General features: G+C 37.8%; 1 protein-coding gene across 7 annotated transcripts in view; it reads left to right on the top strand.

The window, feature by feature from the left end:
* Positions 1 to 19,922, top strand: part of CPQ (carboxypeptidase Q) — a 500,068-nt gene extending 480,146 nt beyond the window's left edge. For 5 of the 7 annotated variants that reach the window (XM_082364351.1, XM_082364352.1, XM_082364348.1 and 2 more), the window contains one exon: positions 18,728 to 19,922. In XM_082364351.1, coding sequence (XP_082220477.1) covers positions 18,728 to 18,891 — 164 coding nt within the window. In that variant the 3' untranslated portion in view covers positions 18,892 to 19,922. The remainder of the gene's footprint in view (positions 1 to 18,727) is intronic. The other 2 variants (XM_082364356.1, XM_082364354.1) reach the window with 1 other exon arrangement.
* Positions 19,923 to 20,550: the final 628 nt, after the last annotated feature.

Genomic DNA, 20,550 nt, shown 5'->3' with positions numbered 1-20,550 from the left:
GGAGGTCCATGATTCTTTAATATAACAACAATGAAACAATATCATGTGGTTTTATTGACTAACTTACTCTGATTATCTGCATGAGATTCCAAAAAAGTGAAGGAATCTTCACTTTTCTCACAGGAATAAGCTACCTGGTCTTTTGAAGACAAGTCATTATAATATTAGCAACAGCAGTAATATTAAGCATTATCATATGCCGAGCAGTATTCTAACTCATTGAAGCTCAAACAAACCCAGAAGCTAGGTTATTACCATTCCTATATTATAGATGAGAAAATTAAGGCACAGAGAAGTAAAATACCCTTCCCTGTGTCACAAGCTAATACATGCAGTCAGGATTCAAACTCAGTGAGACTGGCTTTATAATTTGTGTTATTAACACTGTGCTATATTGACAAGTAAAGCAACTGTCAGAGGCTGAAATGTAGGAGCATATGACATATTTTCTACCTTCAAGAAACTAATAAGTATATCTGCTTCCAGCCATAAGAGAGAAACTTGGACTTGCCCTTGCCATAAAAAAAAAAAAAAAAACTAGAAAACTAGACAAAACATGTCAGACAACTAATTCATCCATTGGACAACAGGAAGGTGAGGACTGTGGTCCCTGGGGTAAGGAAAACAAAAGATGACCTCTGTGATTGCCCCAGTTTTCTGCCTAAAGGCATATTTGGGGTCATGGAGCAGGGAGGGAAAACCCAAGCACAACACAGTAGTCTCACTAAGTTACACGGACGGAGATTAGAGTTCAGGAAGTCTGAGGCAGCTGTGTTTTGTAGGACAGAGTACCAGAGCAAGGAGCTACACAGAAAAAGAACTCCAGAAGTCTGCATAAGGGTCTCCTTGAGTCTTTGCTGCATACTAAGCTGAGCATGTGTAGGGTAAAATTCCACAAGAATCAGCACAGAACAGCCATCAGGGAGCTGGAGACTGGACAATTCCCAGAGACCTCAGGGCTGGGAAATTTTGAATTTTGATCAGCCAAAATGGATCAAACTTGTTGAATATGTGGTACATTCAACAGAACAAAGAATAAATGAAACAAATGCAAAACAAATAACAAGATGGTAGACTAAAATGCAAGCATATCAATAATTACATTAACATAAATGGACTAAACCCTCTAATTAAAAGACAGGGATGGTCAAACTGAACAAAAAAATTAGACTTAATTATATGCTATTTGCAAAAAGCACACTTTAAATATAAAGACACAAGTAGATTAGAAGTAAGAGGGTGGATAAAAGATATACAGCAAATTCTGAACATGTGAAGACCATAATAACTATACTATCCATAAAAGTAAGTATCAAAATAAAGAATATTATTATAGAGAAAAAGGGACATTTTATAAAGATAAAATAGTCTATTCATCAATAAGGCATGTAAATCTTAAATGTGAATGCTCTCAATAACAGAGCTTCAAAAATACATAAAGAAAAAAATGACAGAACTGAAAGAATAGAAAAAGTCATAGTTATGGTTGATTTCAACACTCATTTTTTAATGTTAGAACAAGTAGACAGGAAGTTGGTATGGATATGGAAGACTCAAACACACTATCAACCCACATGATCAAATTGATATTATAGAATAATTAATTCAACAACAGCAGAATGCACATTCTCTTTTTAAAGTGCACATGCGCATTCACCATGATAGAGTATATGCTGGGTCATAAGAACAATCTCAATGAATTTAAAGGGATTGAAATCGTATGAAGTATTGGGTTGGCTAAAAAGTTCATTAGGGTTTTTCTGTAACATACAAAACCAGAACGAACTTTTTGGCCAATCTAATATATTTGCTGACCACCATGGAATTAAATAAGAAGTCAAAAGCAGGCAAAATGCCCAAATATATGAAACTAAACAGCACACATGGGTCAAAGAAGAATCACAAGGAAAATTAGAGATTGTTTTGAATCTTCTTGATAATAATAATACAGCATATCAAAATGTGTGGGATGAAGCTAAAGTAGTGCTTTATTGTACAAAGAGATAAGCTGATTCTAAAATCTATGTGGAAATGCTATGGGCCTAGACTATTCAGAACAATTTTGAAAAAGAAGAAAAAAGTTGGAGGACTTACTCTATCTAATTTTAAATTGTCCTTACTCTATCTGATTTTACATTGTCCTGTCCACAATAATTAAAGCAGTGTGGTATATTGGCATAAGAATAGACAAACAGATCAATAGAACAGAGTAGGGAATCCAAAAATAGATCCATACATATATGGTCACATAAATTTTAACAAACACTACATTCACAAACACAATACATAAATGCCCAATAATTACACAAAAAAGTGCTTGACATTATTAGTCATCATGGAAATGCAAATTAAAACTAAGATGAGACATTCCTACACATTTAATGACCAAGAAAAAAAAAAAAGAAACAAACTATGCAACAACATAGGTGAATTCCAAAATCATCATGCTGAATGAAAGAAGCCAAACACAGAAGACTGTGTACTGTATAATTCCATTCATGTGGCATTCTAGGAAAGACAAATCTAATCTACAGTGCCCAGAAGCAAATCAGTGGTTGCCTGACGCTGAAGGTGGGAAGGAATGAACTAAGAAGGGACACGAGGGAACTTTCAGCAGCAATGGGAATGTTCTACAACCTGATTGCTGTGGTAGTCACGCAGGTGTGTACATTTGTCAAAACTTGAAGAATGTGCACTTAAAATGGGTATATTTTATGGTATGCAAGAAGCTAATCATTTGTTGTATAAGCAATATTAGCACTTACTATTATCTCTTTCCCAAGGTTATACAGTACTTTGAATTCCTTTAGTTAATCTGACAAGTAGGAGATTAGCATGGGTTATCTTGTTCTGACTGAACATCACAATTGGAATTGACCTTTACATCCCCTGAGCTTTTACAGAACTTTGGATCTCATGTTTTAGCTCTTGGTGTGCATTTCTTAGCGCCCCTCGTTGGCCTCATAAAGGGCAGGGGCTTGGTACAACTATAACAGCTCTTTACTTAAAACTTTCCCCACAGCTCATTTTGTGAATGTAGTTAATGTTGAATGAACACATTACCGGAGAGCAATTGGGATGGGCTACTTTGGAAAGTCCCGAGTTTCGTGTCAATAGAGGTGTTTAAGAGAAGACTAAACAACTGTATATTAGAAATGTTGTAAAGTGATTCAAACAGCAGGTGATATTTGGACTAGAGAAGTTCTTTCCCAGCTCTGATTTATGTTAAAAAAAAGGCTCCAAGGGGATGCAGTGTTTCTCCACAGAGAAAAGAGATTCTAAAAATTAAGAGGGACAGTAGCCTTCCTGACAATCCACTGACCACAGATAGAGTGGGGTTCGCCCTAAACCAACAGAGTGGGATTCAATGCCTGTTACCAAGAATGTGAGGTTGAATTATAAGCAAGGGAAGGATATAATTTTGGAAATGTACAAACCAGATATTCTATTATGAAATCTAATAGGAGTTTCAAAAAACACGGGTTCATGTGAGAAGTTCCATGGAAAGAAAAGATGGTGGTGATGTGGGCATGAATCACCTGAGGATGGCAGATTCATAGAATTGCCCTTTCACTCCACTCTGTGAGGGCAAGACTACCCACTCCTGAGGACCTTCATCCTTAAGATAAAGGAATGGATTCAGCACAAGGTCTGCACATCCCCTCATCAGACTCCTTTGCTTATAATTGTCATTATAACCTTTAAGTCTAAGTTTACTCATCTGTAAAATGAGAATAATAATAATTAGAGAGCCATCGTGAGGATTTGATAAGATCATGCATGTTTAGTTAAGGCCATGACACATAGAAAGTACTTAGTAAATCCTGGCTATGAAAATGGCCATCATTAAACAATATGTCATTGTACATTGCCAGTTATCCAGAGCCAATAAGTAGGAGTACCATCTCCAGTCTCTGTACCATGCCCAGAGCGAAACAGCCTGTGCCACCCTCTAACAAACACGCTCATGAACAATCTTTACTGCGTTAAAATCAGAAACTTGGGGAGAATGAGTCTTTCTCCTTTTTAAGTTTTATCTGTAGAGTCCCAAGCAGTTTTGGATGTAATACTTTATTTTCCAGTCAACCTCATTTCTACAGAGGTGTATTCTACTAGATTGAAAGTTCTATGAAAGTTCTATGATTGAAAGTTTCTACTAGATTGAAAGTTCTACTAGATTGAAAGTTCTATTGAAAGTTCTATGAAATTCCGTGAGAGCAGACATCTGTACGTTATACCCATCATTGTTTGCCCAGGGCCTAGCAAGGTACTTGGCACTTAGTAGGAGCTCAGTAGATATCAGATGAATGAATATGATCTCCTTTCCAAAAACCTTATATACAAGTCACGTTTGACAGAACCCCTAAGTGGCTGCCTTGCTGTGCAACAATGAAGTCAAGGTTCGTACATTGGAAGTGTAACTGTGATCCTACTGAGTAGTCATTTAACCTCTTTACAGCAACTGGAAGATCGTTTCTCAGCTGTAGGAAATTAACCAAGAAATAATTCATGCTTCATGTTCCCTGTCCTTCATAATGAGGTCTTCTTACTAGTTTAATTAGTTAGTAAAGGACAGCATTCTTTTCTTTCCACCTTTCGTCAAGAATTCTAAAGCCTTTAAGAAAAATGACTCAGGAGGTGAAACAGCAGGACTCCTGGTATTACTTATAAACTCTGCACTGGAAACTGTTTCAGGGTCTGTAGCAGCGAATCTCAAGCACCATTTACCTTGCCCCCTAATGACAGAGTTTGAGTATAAATGATGGAACAGCTAATGACATGTTGCCCCACAAAGCAGCATTAGCTTCCTTTATCATCATCAGCCTTTTTTTATAAAGAACCCCCAGAAATGTATAAATTGCCGTTTATCTCTCCACAGAAGCACTTAATCAAATGTACTGTAATTATATTTTGGGTGGCTACTGAGAATATTCACTGTTTCTTCATTATAAGGATTGTCCTAAGAACTACATTAATGAGGGTGAACCATAATAGCATTGGGAATTTAGTTACATTTAAATGTTAAATTTACATCTCAGCCTTGTAGATTCCCTATAAATTGATAGCTATGGGCCAGGATCTTTTCATTAGCATTGGCATTTAATGGGTATTCCTTGAACTGATGTTTTACTTTAAGTGAAATGTGTGTTTGCATTAAAAGCATATTCATTTCCCAGTCTCCTTCTTATACATTTGTTTCCTTTGTTTTGGAATCCACAAAGCTTTGTATGTTTAGCTCACTTTTTTCCCTCACTGCATAACGACTTTTAGAAGGTTAAATTTTAAAAGGTTTTGTGTTTTTAAAAAAAATTGCATCCCTTTAGCAGATAGTCAATTAATGGGGCTGCATTTAGCTGCCAAATGGGAACCTGCCAGGTGACCAAGAAAGAAAAAGGCTATTTGCATAAATAAAATGAAAGCATATTAGAATAACTGAGCCAACATTCACCAAATTTTTCACCAGTGTCAACCTCTAACTTTACCTGCTTCATCTTCAGGATTATGGTTTGAAGCCAGGACTATTCACCATGTTTCTGTTTTCCTTGTAGTTCTTTCCTCAGAAGCTGCGGTGGAGGAAATTTGACTAATACTTTGTAGCTTTAGCCAAATAGTTTGTGATCTTCTTGTAACCCACTGACTTACACAAAAGCATGGACACACTTATTTTGGATAAATTTATGCTATCTGACACATAAACAAACAATAAAGAATTGAAAGGAGTCTAGAGGCACTCACTCCCAGATCAATTTTCTTCAATGTCCTGAGCTGCCTCTAAATTGATTCACATGGCACCATCCTCATTTTTCTGGCCATGATTACATGTTATTCATTAGTATTACCTTTTATTATATTTTTAATGCTATATCTTTTCAGATGGGATTTTTTTTTTATAGTAGTAGTACTTTCTTCTGTATGTTTCCTATTTTCTGTGATACAACTTCCTGTGACCTTCACACTGTCATATCCAGAAGCCTATCTTGGTGCAGACTCTTGGTCCATCTAGCCCATAATAAAACTGCTGACAACGGCCCCCAAAGCCATTTTGTGGAGGACTTGGCTGCCCACCTTGACATGACCCCTAAGATTTTAGGTGCACAGTCTAAAATAATCCCATTTCTCTTTGTAACCTAGTATGGCTTAATCAGCTGTGAATTTAGCTAGATCCCTTAAAAAGGACAATTTTAGCCTGTCCTACCTACTGGGGAGCGGCGGGGGAGGGAGGTGGGTGGTGGGTAATGGAGATCCACAGTGTAACTGGAAGGGCCATTGCAGGTTCTCAAGACTGATTTCAGTTCCGAATAGTGATACCAATCCTCAGGTGGACTGCCTTCTAGAGAAATACCGGCTGCTTCTGTTCTTTGTCTCATAGCCGGTTAGTTCTCTGTCCACAGCAAAACATTCCCTTCCATCCTATAGCAATTCAACCTTTTTGATTGTCAGTATAGTTTTATCAGTGTTTCTTTGAATGGGTAAAATACCCCCCCCTTCTCCTTGCTTACAACTTTTTTAAACCTTTTTAAAGATTGTAAAGATTGTAAAAACAAGACAACTCTTCCTTTTATAAAAAAAACTATGATCTTTTTTTCCCTATAGACTATAAGCTTAAGTGCCTAATAATAAACCTTTTTTAAAATAAGTTTTATAGATCCATCAGCTTGGCCATGTGGCAGTGAGAATCACTAGTCAGAGGTTCATAGAGTCTCCCTTGCAACCTCTCTCATGGATGGACATCTTCCTATCGACCTGTTGGCCTCCAATACCATAGTCATTTGCAGTAACTCTCTCCAGCTCCACCATGACCCCTAGGCATTCCTGCAATGCACCTGCCAACCAGCCTTCCAGAATTATTCATAATTCAGTATAGGAAGTAGGTCTAGAACAGCATGTCCATGTAGTACTTCCAGCTTGTCTCATTCCTTTGTGTCTGCTTGCCAACAGAATGGGAGGTGGCAAGCAGACACAAAGGTTTATATCTATCGATACTAACATCCGCCTTCCACTCACAGCGGCTTTGTAACCTTTATGTATCTGTAGCCAGAAATCAGAATCTGTCCATTTGAACACAATTATAGAAAACCATGTTGATTTTAAGGCTTTCATTATAAACTTCACCCTGGAAACAATCTTTAGAGTCTTTCCAAGTCTGAAGACCCATATGCATTGAATGTTCTCACAGTGTGCTCTGTCAGAGATAGTTTTTACTGGTGTTTTCTTAGAAGCATCGTTCCCCAGGTATGGAGAGAACTGCCAAAAGGCCTTTACAAGGAGTCAGGCTGGCTCAGATAGGTGGGAGCTTTATTGACAACAGGCCATGAAGGAAGAGTGGGCAATAATTTCTGTATGGACAAAGGGAGAATTATAAATTGGGACTGACATATAAACATGAGAAAGATTCAAAATTCCCCCTCAGAAGAAGTGTCAATATTAGTTTGAGTTACAAAACAAGGTAGAAGGAGAGAGTGGTATAGATGTTTCTTTATAGCTACATATGGAAGCTCTGACTACACATGCACACACATAAAATTATAAACTCAAAGATAAGGAACCAATCATATATGAATGTGATTGTACTTTTAAGGTTTATAGGTGGGTGGTATTAAATTATAATTTTCTGAAAGGCAAAATCATGACTCTCATATGGAAGGTGTGAGGCAGTTCAGGGGAGAAATTAGGGTATTAAGGGGTGGGTACGTGTTGAAGGCAAGTCCAACTTTATATACACACAGATGCGCATATATATGTTTATATATATATATACACATTCATTTATATTAATGTGTGTGTGTGTGTATAAAATTTGTTTTTATTTTCCCCCCAATCCTCCTCATAACTGGGGACCATCCACTACCCTAAAGGGAGAAGGCAGAAGACCAGCCCTTATGTTGGTGACCAGTTTGCTCAGTGCTATTAGGGTAATCGTGGGTAAAATCATGGATGGGGACCATGAATCGCTGAACTTTTGAGAAGCAACATGAATGTGATTATTCCTTTAAGGTTGTAGATGGGTGGTATTAAATTATAGTTTTCCAAAAGCTGAAATCATGATTCTCATGCAAATAAAAAATGAACACGTCAAATATTTTATTCAATTCATTCATTTATATGGGAATCAGTAAGATATACACACCAATTCAAAGAACATTTGAGAAAGTGAGTTTATGTAATTTAATAAATATTAACCTAAGATTGCTAGGGTAGATTAAAACTGCTTAACTGGTTAATGTCTTAGAGGCCAATAAACTGTAACCTTTGGAAACAGTTGTTCTATGGGACAGAAATAATTTTCATCTAGAAAAAATGAAATAGACTAAATATCTATGAGTTAACGTATAACGTCACTAAGTCTGGGACCTTTAATCAGTAGTAAGCAGTGAGTCAAACTAAGTACGTTGTCCTAGATAATCTTTGCATAGACTTTGCCCTGAATGACATTGAAAGGATGTGCTGCCTTATTTTCAAGTTGTGGATAATTTCCGTAACAGTGGTGAAAAGTAGAGGAACATACTGAGTAGTACATAATAGAGTGTTTAGATCTCAGCTTATATGTGAAATATTCCATGTTTTTGGTAACAAGAATCTTCTTATCATTCCCCAAGGCAGCAGCTGAGAGAAGAATCCCCAGAAAATAGGATTTACTTAGCAAAATTGCTGTAGAGAGGGAGAATGAAGCCAGTATTTAGCTCTGCTTTTGCCCCATTAGATATTTAACAATTCATTCAGTGATTCAACAAACATTTATTGAGCATCTACTGCCTGCCAGGCTTTGGGGAGTAGAGTGAAAAAGGCAAAGTTCCTTCTAGTGGGAAAGACAAGTAGCAAATAATGAAATCATTACAAGAATAATACAGTTTTAGGTAGTAGAAGAGTGCTATGAAAGGTAGGGGCGGGGAAGAAGCAACATAGAGGATAACAGATGATTAGTGGGGAGGGGTGGGTTTTAGATGGGATGGTTGCAAGCTCTTAGGAGGATTGGCAGGCCCTGTAGTGTGTGGCCCAGCAAGGGCAGGGGACTTGGTGTCAGGAGAGGCTCTGCTGTCCGTCTTCTGATAGGTAGTCCCAGGCTGCCTGAGCCCACTATCTGAATATGATGACGTCTTCACTCTAGTTCATGGCCCAGGATACCTCCAGTTTGAATTTCCATCTTCTCGTCATGAAGCAAAGTAAGGATGGGGGACCAGAGCTGCGAGTGGAGCGAACAACGCACACAGTTCGCCACTGGGGAGAAAGCTGTTACACATGTCCTGGTTTAAGGCAGGGAGAGAAGGCTCAGAAAACTGGTTAGGAGCATGGTTTTCAGATCAGACACACCTGACGTTGAATCCTATCTCTACTGCTTAGGCCGTGTGACTTTAGTTACTCAAATCCATTTTCCATCAGTTAATGATGCATAATGATCACTCCCTCATGGGGTCACTTGGAAAATTAAATGAAATCATCTCCAAAAAGCCCTAGGCACACAGGAGGCCATCAACAAATAGTATTGTTCCTGTCATTCCCACATTTGGAGAGTCTGTAGTACCATCTTCCTGTAGCAGTAATTAGTCTTATTACAGGCGTACAGTTCTTGAACTTTATGGAAAGATGAATCATTATCACAGAGTTTAGGTACATGTGAACTGGAGGTCCTCCAGATGTGTTGGTGTTGACCCATGTTTTGTGGTCAAAATTATCCCAGCCAACAATCCAAGTTTTCCAAAGAGATGGAAGGTGCGAGGCCTTAGTGGCACACCTGAAACTTTTCAGCACAGGCTTGGAAATTCTTGGGTGAGAATTTAGAAACTGAAATTATAATACTTTTCATGGAGTTTTGATCTGGGATGTTTTTCCATTTCCTGTCTGTCCTTTCCTTTCCTTTGTTTTACTGTTCTTTCCTTTCCCTCTTATAAGTTGCTTTCTCTTCTGGAGAGCTATGGGTTAGGAAGCTATTAATTAGCTGCGTCTCACTCTAATTTTCAATGAGATTTAATATAGTAGGGATAAAACTGCCCCTTTTGAAAAGAGAGATTAAATGTCTGCAAATTCCTTGAATTGATTTTCTAATTGTTTTGGTAATAATGTTTTTTCATTTGATAATGTTGCTGAAAGAAATAATAATTTTAATTAAACTTTAAATGTAATTTTTTATTTTATATATCCTAAGGAGACTAAGTTTTCTTGCAGGGAATAAGTTAAGACCATAACCTTCTTCTCTAACCTCATAATTATTATGATCAGGAAATGTCTGTAATACATTACATTGTAATTAAATTGCATACCCCAGACTGTGCAAGATCTGTTTATAAAGGACAAATGGATTTTCCACAGCTGCTTGCCTGTGAGTGCATCCTTCATGAAACATTGCGGCAGCCAATGTATGCACGGAAATAACAGACTTGAATTTAAATTTTCAAAGCCTTCAAATGTCTTTCAAAATCTTCTCATAACATGAATTGCTTAATTTGTGTACATGAAAACCCACTGATTACATATGAATGAGAGTCAACCTACAATAAGAGGGGGCTATGAGAATCTTTGTGTATTTACCCACCCATCTCTTCAGGAATTAGCAGGTATTCATTTAATCTTGTTCTGATATCCTGCACAGACTGCGGTCATTACGGGGATCTTTCTGTGAAGATTGGAATCTTCTGTCAACAGTATGGGGCAGGTCAGGTATTTCCTACCATGTTCACTGGACCATCTTCACCCAGTCACACAGCTGGAAAATATTTTGTGAGATGAATGTTTACAAAAGAAAAAAAAAAAGGATTCAGAGAGGAGAGAGAAGAAGGGGGAAGAGAAGGATGAGAAGGGAAAATAATCCAAACATGGGTCAAGGCGGGGTCACGTAGAATAGACCTCATGGTCCAATTGTTCCATCTTTAAGAACAATCATCAGAACTTTGATTTATTAAATAAGAATTTTAAATCCTTCAAGTTGTATTTAATTGATCATGCTGTTGTGGATATACTGGGTTAACCTTGTGGATACATAATATCTTAGAGTATGAACTGAGTGCTTACTCATGCTCACCAGCATCTTGAACCCGGGTACCATTAGCCCTCACTCATTCATGAGGAAACTGAGGCTGAGTGGCCTTACGTGATTCTCCCAAATTCACCCAGATATTAAGCAGAGGACTTTGAATGGGAACCTGGTCCTATCTGACTCTAACCCCTATGTTTTCTCAGCTGTATCTCCCTGTCTAGGCCCAATTTCTTCTTGACTGACAAGCTCAAGGACATGTCTTCACATCCTTAAATTCCAAACCTCCCTTAGAACTAATTTCCTAAAGGTGAACTGTCCTAATCATGCTGTAATTTGTTTCCAAGGGGTGAATATTGGCCTTCAGAGCAGCTTTCTCCTACCTACCAGCTTTCTCCTTCTAAAAATCATTTGATTTGATTGCCTGTTCAGAGCTCATATACCTGTCAGAAGATACTGTGCAATTTATCCCTGAGGACAGTTAACATTTCCCCCGCCGCCCCCCACCTTGCGATGTCAGGTGCTCTCAGAAATTGCAATGCAGGCTCTCCCTCAGCGCTGGTCTTTTCGATCAGTGGCTGTCACTGACAGAATGTCTCCTTGGAACTGCAGAGACAAAGCTGCAAGGCTGCCAGCAGGCCTGCTCTCCTATCTCCTGTGGTTATCAGTGTTCTCACTGGTGGTACCAGATCTTCTGGAGTTGTTTCAGTTTTGTAAAGTGTTCATGGGAACTTAGATGATCTCTGAGGAAATGCTTTCCTTAAGTCACTAGTTTTAAAGGGAGGCAGCCAAATTCCCAGCCATCTGGCAGTCAGTTTCTTTCAGTCTGAGACAGGGAATTTCAGAGGCCTTGAAGAGGGCATGCACAAATATTTCTTGCTTCTATTTTTTCAATATGGAATTTGGAGCTTTGTCTGTCAGCCACCATGCTGTGTCTTTAGGAAACTCTAAATGGGAGCAAATCAGCCCCTAGCAAGCTGCACTTTGTCTCTTGGAATTGAATGTCCTTTTCTGTTTCTTGAAGACCACAATTCTGATTCATCTTCTATCTGCCCTCAGTGACTTCCGTTCTTTGAACTCCTTGACTTCGTCCTTAACTTGTGGATGAATTTGACATCCAGCTGATGCTCTGTGGGATCCAGAGGGCACGTGCTCCTCACCAGCTTCAACTAGTTCTAAAATGTCATGGTTTCTGTTAAAATGCTTCTAGCTCCTACCAAAGTGAACACACAGATCTGTCTCTCTTGGGTTGTGCTGTGAGTTCATGGCGTAAAGTGTCTTCTGGTTTAAAAATGGACCACTGGGCTTTTCACTGGAAGTTTGGTTATCTTTGTCCACATGCTTTCCAGAGAATTTCAGAGGCCGGGATATCATCATCTGGGCCTGGTCTTTGTCACCTGTCCCCCAAACTGTACTTCCTTCCTAGCTGTCTCCTCACCACCACGATTGTTTACACAATTCTACCTCCACATTTTTCTGGACTGTCTCCCTAAGGGGTAGCTCCCGTCTCCCCACCTTCCTGCCCATTGGCCCCCAAAGGCGTCCCATTTATGAACTGTGTTCAGTCTATTTTCAGCCTTATTTAGGAACTTTCAAAGATAACGTTAGTTGCCAACTTTCTCTGCCTGTAATTAACCCAAGTTACCCACACATCGCCCAAACTGGAATGCTCACATGTTCTATTCACCTGGAATATCCGTGTCCCCCATCTCTGTCTGTTGACAGCCTAAGTACTTGTGCTAGATATTCTCTTGTACCACTCCTTATCAATCCTCACCTTTCTCTACCCTATACTGTGCCCTTGGAGGCTAACGGTTATGGACTGCCCTCTGGCTTATGATTGGGTTTGGCCAAGGGAGGCCTGTAGGATAGGAGAGGCACCAGCAGGGGACTGATTCCCTGGCTTCAAACAACCCCAGCTCCTCTGGTGACCGTCTCCAGCAGATACAATCGCAGCTACAGCTGCTTTCTTCTCTGCTCTTTTAGGCCTAGGGGTGGAAATGGCCTCCCTTGCTTCTCCTTTAGCATCCCTTATTGGTTTTATTTAACCCTGACCACTCTTTGTAAATAATCCTTTCAGTAAATTTTCCAAGTTATCTTCTTGGTGTGTCCCAACTGTTTCCTACAAGGGCTCTGACTGATACAGCACCCCCAAGGCCCAGTTCACTTATACACTTTTCTGATTTTGTTCATTCACTCAACAAATTCACATTCATCATCTGTTTGGTGTTACGTTATAGGCATTGGTGACAGAGTGGAGAACAAAACAGTGGCCTTGCCTTCAGGGAAATTACAATATAGTGGGGAAAACAAATGTGAAACAAGCAGTTATAACAAAGGATGGTGAAGATTACGATAGGAGAAGTATGGAGAGCACACAACAAGGGGACCTAGTCTAGGGGTCAGAGAAGGTCATTCAACTACATAAGGTATCCACTATTTTTTGTCCTTTGCCAATAGCACTCAGTGCATTCTGATTGTGTTATTATTATTTGTGGGCACATTTTCTCTGCCTCTACTGCAGAATAAGCTTTTGAGAGCAGAGACTGTGTTTTTCACCTTTATGTCTTAGCCCACTGCCTAGAATGTGTAGGAACTCAAGTATTTGTCCAGTTGAATTGGATTGAACTTTCTGAACACTTATGAACCTCAGCTCCAGCCCACCCACTGTAGGTTGTACATTATTAGGCTGGATAATGGTGAGATCCCACCCTTTCAGAGCTATTGGAACAACAGAAAACATGTTTTACTAGTTGAAAAAGAAAAATCACTGAAGAGGAAGAAGCTTCTCAACACAGGTGAAGGGTTTGATAGGTGTTATCAACCTAATACACCCTGTTTCGGATATTTGCTGACAGGCATTGGAGTCATTAATTGTCAGGGTTGAGAGTTGAGCTTTCTTTTATATGTTTATTTTGCATCACTGGCTTGTGTTGTGTTTGATAGCAACATAGCTGAAGTCAGTGTGAAATATGAATGAATGGAGGGAAATCCATATCCTACTCCAGAGCAAGGAGTTTGGGGAGATAAGTAGGGGAAAACCTTGGTACAAAGTTTTTAAAACTTGGGTCGGTGTAGAGAAAATCGGGACAGCATCCTGAGGCAACAGAGGGCTCAGGAACAAAGAGCAGGAAGTAGAGGATTGGGAGAAGAGAACTCTGGCAATGTGGTAGGCCAGAAGTTCTCAGACACCTAGCTCCGCCTGCCAAAAATAATTGTTGGATAAAACAATAATTCTTTCTATAATACATGGCTTAGTAAGGCAAAGTAAGGGAATTCCTCAGGGGTGAAAAATGATGAAGTGAGAATCTGTAAGAGGTAAGAAAACTCCAGAGCCTTTGTCTAAGGGTATCTGCCAATCCCTGTTCTCCTAGAGCATGGGTTTTAACGAGGCGTGAGTGCGTCTGGGACAGGAGACAAAACTTGGGGCCCTAGTGTCCTTGTATAAGGTATTGATTAACTTTAAATAAATATGTAAGCCATATCAATCATCTGAGGTCTCCACTGAGAGAACTGAAATAAAGTGTGTAACTTCCAAATGAGTAGAGTTGGGGTGGGGGAAGGAATGATAGGAGGAGAAAAAAAAAAAAATCAACACAAAGGAGAGCAAGAAAGAAAAGGAAAAAAAACAAACTTAGAAAACAAATGAACAAATAGAAAGCAAAAACTAAGATGATATAAATGAGTCCAATTTAACAATAATCACAAGCTACATAAATGAATTATAATCTCCAGTTAAAAATCAAAGATTGTTAGACTAGATTTTAAGAATTCAACTTTAAACTATCTGTAAGAGAAACCCCTATAAATATAAGGACAGAGGCAGATTGCAAGTAAATTGATGGGAAAAAACATACAAAGAATGAGATTAAAAAAAGGAGATATAGCTATATTAAATATTAGGTAAAACTAGACTTCAAGACAAAAAGCATTACTACAAATGGCGAGGATGACTACATATTAATAAAGATATTCAAGCTGGGACGAAGTGAGAGAGTAGCATTGACATATATTCACTACCAAATGTAAAATAGATAGTTAGTGGGAAGCAGCTACATAGCTCAGGGAGATCAGCTCTGTGCCTTGCGAGCACCTAGAGGGGTGGGATAGGGAGGGTGGGAGGGAGACGCAAGAGGGCAGGGATATGGGGATATATGTATACATATAGCTGATTTTCTCTGTTATACAGCAGAAACTAACACAACATTGTAAAGCAGTTATACTCCAATGAAGACGTTAAAATAAATAAAGATGTTCCATTTACCAGGAATATGTAATTCTAAGCTTATGTGCTCCTAAAAGCATAACTTTGAAATATATAAAAAAGAAATTGCTGGAACTACAAGATAAATAAACACATCCCAAATCACAGGTCATTTTCACACATCTCTCTCAAAATTGATAAAACAAATAGACAATAAATCAGTAAGGAGTTAACAAATTTGAAGAATACAATTAACAAGGTTGTTTTAATGCACAGACACAATACACAGAAAGCACATTCTTTTCAACACATGTAACATTTATAAAATGGATCATCCAATAGGCCATGGAGAAAAATCTCAGCAAAACTCAAAGAATTTGTATCATATAGCCCACATTCTCTAACAGTTAAATTGGAAGTCAAAAATGAAAAAATAACTAAGGAAACCCCATACCTTTGAAAATTAAAAAACACATTCTAACTCATGCGTCAAAGAAGAAAATCAAAGTAGGAGCTACTAAATATGTAGAACTAAGTGATCATGAAAATACTCATCAGGACTGGTGGGATATAGAGAGCTAAAGCAGTCACAGGGGAATGATTGTAGCCTTACTGCTTATGTCGGTGACAAGGAAAGTGTGCAAAGTAATAAACTGAGCATTCAACTTAAGAAGCTAAAAAAACAGAAGTGAATCAACTTAAGAATAAGGAGGGAAATAATAAATATGAGTAAAAATCAATGAAAGAAGACTGCTATACATTAGAGAATGTCCCCAAAAAACAAGATTGTCTCTCTTTTTTTTGAAAGAGTAACACAGCTGACAAACTGCTGGCAAGATTGATGAACAAAAAAGAGAGAAGACTCTAATAACCAGTATCAGGAATGAAAAAGAGTACTCCCTATAGGTGCTGCAGACATAAACAAAGATAAAAACAGGATATTACTGACAACTTTATGCTGATTATTTTGAATATTTGGAAAAACTCACACATTCCTAGAAAAGTGTAATTTCCAAAGTTAATTCAAGAAGAAACATAAAACCTGAATAACCCAATAACCAGGATAGGAATTGAATCATTAGTTAAAATTCTTACCATAAAGAAAGTATCAGACCTAGATGGTTTTGTAAGGAGTTCTACAAAATGACCAGGAAATGAATCATTCTAATGTTACACAAACTATTCCAGAGTATAGAAAAAGAAGGATCACTTGCCCATTTTATGAATCAGATATATATCCTTGATACTAAAAATGGAAAGCCACAAACAGAAAATGCAAATTTTTTTAAATGTATAATTTACAGTTGCAACAAAAAGTATAAGCCATGGAGGAAAGAAAACTAACAAAAGGCATGCCAAACTGTATTACAAAACTTCAAAGTCATTACAGAAGACTTAATAAATAGAAACATATCAACACACCATTTTCATGGATAAAAACACAGTATCCTAATATAAAGATGCTAGTTCTCCGCAAATTGATACGTAGATCAACACAATTCCCATCAAAAGCCAAAAATATTTTTTGTACAGTTTTAAAATGATCCTAAACTTTATCTGAAAGAGCAAACAGTCAAGAATAGTAAGATATTCCTGAAGGAGGAGAAAGAGAAAGTGAGGGAACTTGCCCTGCCAGATAACAAGAATTAGAATGCAATGGTAGTTAAGATACTGTGATATTGTTTTGGGAACAGACAAACAGACCACTGGAACAGAATTAGAAAGCCCCCAAACAAAGCAACATATATAAGGAAATTTGATATATGCCAAAATTGATACTGCAGACCAGTGGGGAAAGAGGATGTATTAGTCAAATTTTGCTGGAACAACTAAAAATAAAAATAGAAGCCTACCCTACACCAAAATCAATTCCAATTCTAAATGAATGAAGAACTTAAAAATGAAAAGGAAAACTTTAAAAGTTTTAGAATAAGACCCCAGAGAATATTTTTGTGATATAAGGGTAGGGAGGATTTCTTAAACAAGATATAAAAAATAAAAATCATAAAGGAAAGGATTCATAAATTCAACTATATTGAAAGTGAGAACATCTATTCATTTAATGCATGATAAACAGAGTGAAAAGAGCCACAAACTGGGAAGTGATTTATATAAACCAATGACCAACAATTGATTAGTATCTAAAATATATCAAGAACGCCTACAAATCAATAAGAAAAGACAAGCAAATCAATTCAAAAATGGGCAAGGGGCATGAACAGGCATTTTCCAAAAGAGAAAACATAAATGGCAAAAAATGCATATGTGAAAACATGCTCAGTCTCATTAATAATTTAAAAAATTAAAACCTTATGAGGTAAAGCGCTAGAGAGGATGTGAAGCAAGAGAAAGACTCATATACCGACAATGGGAGGATAAACTGAAAAGGAAAACATGTTGGAACTGCATGATGAAATTAAACACACATGTGGCTCTATAGCCCAGCAATTCCACTCCTACATTTAGAGCCTAGAGAGTGTTGATTATATTTATTTGGTAAAACTATAAAGAAAAGCAATGAGTGGTTAATACGCAAGCAGAACAGGATAGTGGGCACCTCTGGAGGGAGGAAAGGGTCCATGGGGTTGGGTGGGGTGGGTGGGAGGGAACTCATAAGATGGGCTTCAAAGCTACTGGTGATATTTTTGCATTGAATCATGGACATACGTGAACTCTTATCTTGTCACCGTTTATAATATACATTATGTTCTCTACAATCTTATGTATGTATGGTACTATATTTCATAATAAAATGGTAAGTAAATAAGTAAATTAGTCCAGAGGCTAAAGAACTGCAGTTGGAACCCACAGAATGGGCCGAGTAGGTTCTAAAGGATGGCTAGGAGGTGTGCAGATACCTCGAGGCTCTGATCCACGGCTGAAACTAGAGAAAAGCTTCACTAGAGTGACAAGAAAGCTCTTAAGTGGGGCAGAAACTCCTGCTGGTGCCCTTGGAGGTTGCTGGGAAATTTTATTGGAAGTAAATGAATGATTTGAGAAGAAAAGCTTGAGCAAAGGAGTACTGACTTTCTTTTGTATCCAGGGAGGTAAAAAATTTGCACTCTGCTAATACGAAAAAATACTGTCTCTTTATAAATAAAGAGGGTATTGTATCACTTGCTTTTCAAATAAAGTTTATTTTCCTTTGGGTAGCAGGAAGTCCAGAAGAAGGCAGTGTAGAGCTTATTCAATGGGCTTGAAATATTTTCTAAATCCAGGCTCCTTCTGTCTTTCCACTCTGCCATTTTTAGTGTGTGGGCTTTTTGCCCCCTGCAGTTCCAAACTTCTCATCTAATTCAGCATGAGGGCATTTTACTGACTCTTGTCAGCCAAGTAAAGGCTTTCCTAGAACTCTCCCACAGACTGCCACTTCATATCCTAGTAGTCAGAACAGTGTCACATGGCCAGTTCTTGCTGCAAGAGAGGCTGGGAACGTCATTATTTTGCCATCGCAGCCTGTATAATAGGATCAGGGAAGGGGCCAGTGGTTTCTGAACAGCTATTCAGCAATGCCTGTCAAAATACTTCACTAAGAATTCTTCCTCTTTTTTCCCCAGGAGCCAGTCTACTTGATGACCTATATAAATATTTCTCCTTCCATCACTCGCATGGAGACACCATGACTGTCATGGATCCAGAGCAGATGAATGTTGCTGCTGCTGTTTGGGCTGTTGTCTCTTACGTCATTGCAGACATGGAAGAAATGCTGCCCAGGTCTTAGCAAGAACAAGAGAGAAGGCACTGTTGTCCTTTCTGGCCAGGAATCCTGCGTCTGCAGCTTCAAGAAGCCCCGCTTCACCTAACAATTTTATGTGATCATTTACAAAGCACAACACTTTTGTATATTTTCTGACATCATCTTTCTTGATACTTTCCAAATTCTCTGTTCCTAGTGTAAGGAATGAGCCCCACCCCCACAAAGAATCAGCCAATGGTAGGGATCACAGTGAGGGAATTTCTTTACACCACATATTAAAAATACTGTTTCTACTTTGAAAGTAAATACTGGATAAAGCTTTGGAAGACCTCTGGCTTTTATGCATATATTTACGAACATTAAATACAGTGACACCAATATTTTATTAAGTTATTCATTGAAGGAGTAGAGGAGTACACAATTGTAGTACAGTCTTAATTGAATGTATGGAGGCATTTGGCTTTCTAATTTGTACATTTTTATATTATTAGAATTTTTTAATGAGGTTAAAATTTTTTAATTCACAGAAAAAGTCACCATTTGGGGAAAAAATCAAGTATGTAAAATCCAGTTGCCTTATTAAAGATCTATCACCAAACAAATGATAATACTATCTTACATTTATGTTTTATATATTTCACATAATATATCTATGAAGTTGGGGCTTATTCACATTTTGCTGATAACAAGTTTGAGGCTCAGAGAAGCTAAATAATATTCACAGAGCAAAACATTGATCCCCTTCTACTCTGGGAATAATCTCTACTGTTCTTCCACACACAATGTTCAGTATTCAATTTAAAAAATTATAAGACACACCCAAAAATGCAAGAAAAACTCATTGTCAAGAGTTAAAGCAACTAAGAAAACCAGACAAAAGAGATAACTCAGATGTTGGAATATCAGAGAGGACCTTTGACATAACTGTGATTAATATGTTAAATTCTAGTGGGAAAATGGGTCTATAAACATGAACAGAAGGAGTATTTCAACAGAAAGTTGAAAACTATAAAATGGAATCAAATGCAAGTACTAAAATAAAACATACAACATCAGAGATGGAGAATTTCCTTGCTGGGCTCATCAGCAGACTGGATGAAACTGAGGAAAGAATCAACAAACTTGAAAACAGATCAATAAAAATTATCCAAACTAAAACACTGAGAAAGAAAAGTGAAGGAAAACATACACCAGAATGGATCATTAGACTGTGATCTAATATATATGTGGCCTAATATACATGTAACTGAATTCTTAGAAGGAGAAGACAAAGTATCAGTTTTATTAATGGTAATGATTAAAAAGGCCTTTCATTTCTGGCAAGGTTGCCGACTGGTACACTGACTGACCCTTACACTGAAAACTAAAGATGTTGCATAACATCTGAGAAACACTTTCTTAAATATATGAATTAACTGCTTAAAAGGTAAAGAATATTAGACAAAAAACTAAGTGGAGGCATGAACCAAGATTATATATAGCACATTAAACCAGCTTTCCTTTTTGAGAAAATATGCAGAATGTGGTGAACTTAAATTTCTATTTTCACAGCTTTTAGTGGTTCAGGGGACTATAGACAAATCCCATATTAGGGACACTAGAGAACCCCAATGAAATTGGAACCCCAAAGGATTATACCTCAATACAATGGTGAACTAAAAATAACTCTGAGGACCATAAGGA

The sequence above is a fragment of the Balaenoptera borealis genome, assembly GCF_965194805.1.
Source record: "Balaenoptera borealis genome assembly, chromosome: 17".
NCBI lineage: Eukaryota > Metazoa > Chordata > Mammalia > Artiodactyla > Balaenopteridae > Balaenoptera > Balaenoptera borealis.
Note: the sequence above shows the minus strand (reverse complement) of the source record. Positions and strands in the feature narration are given on the sequence as shown.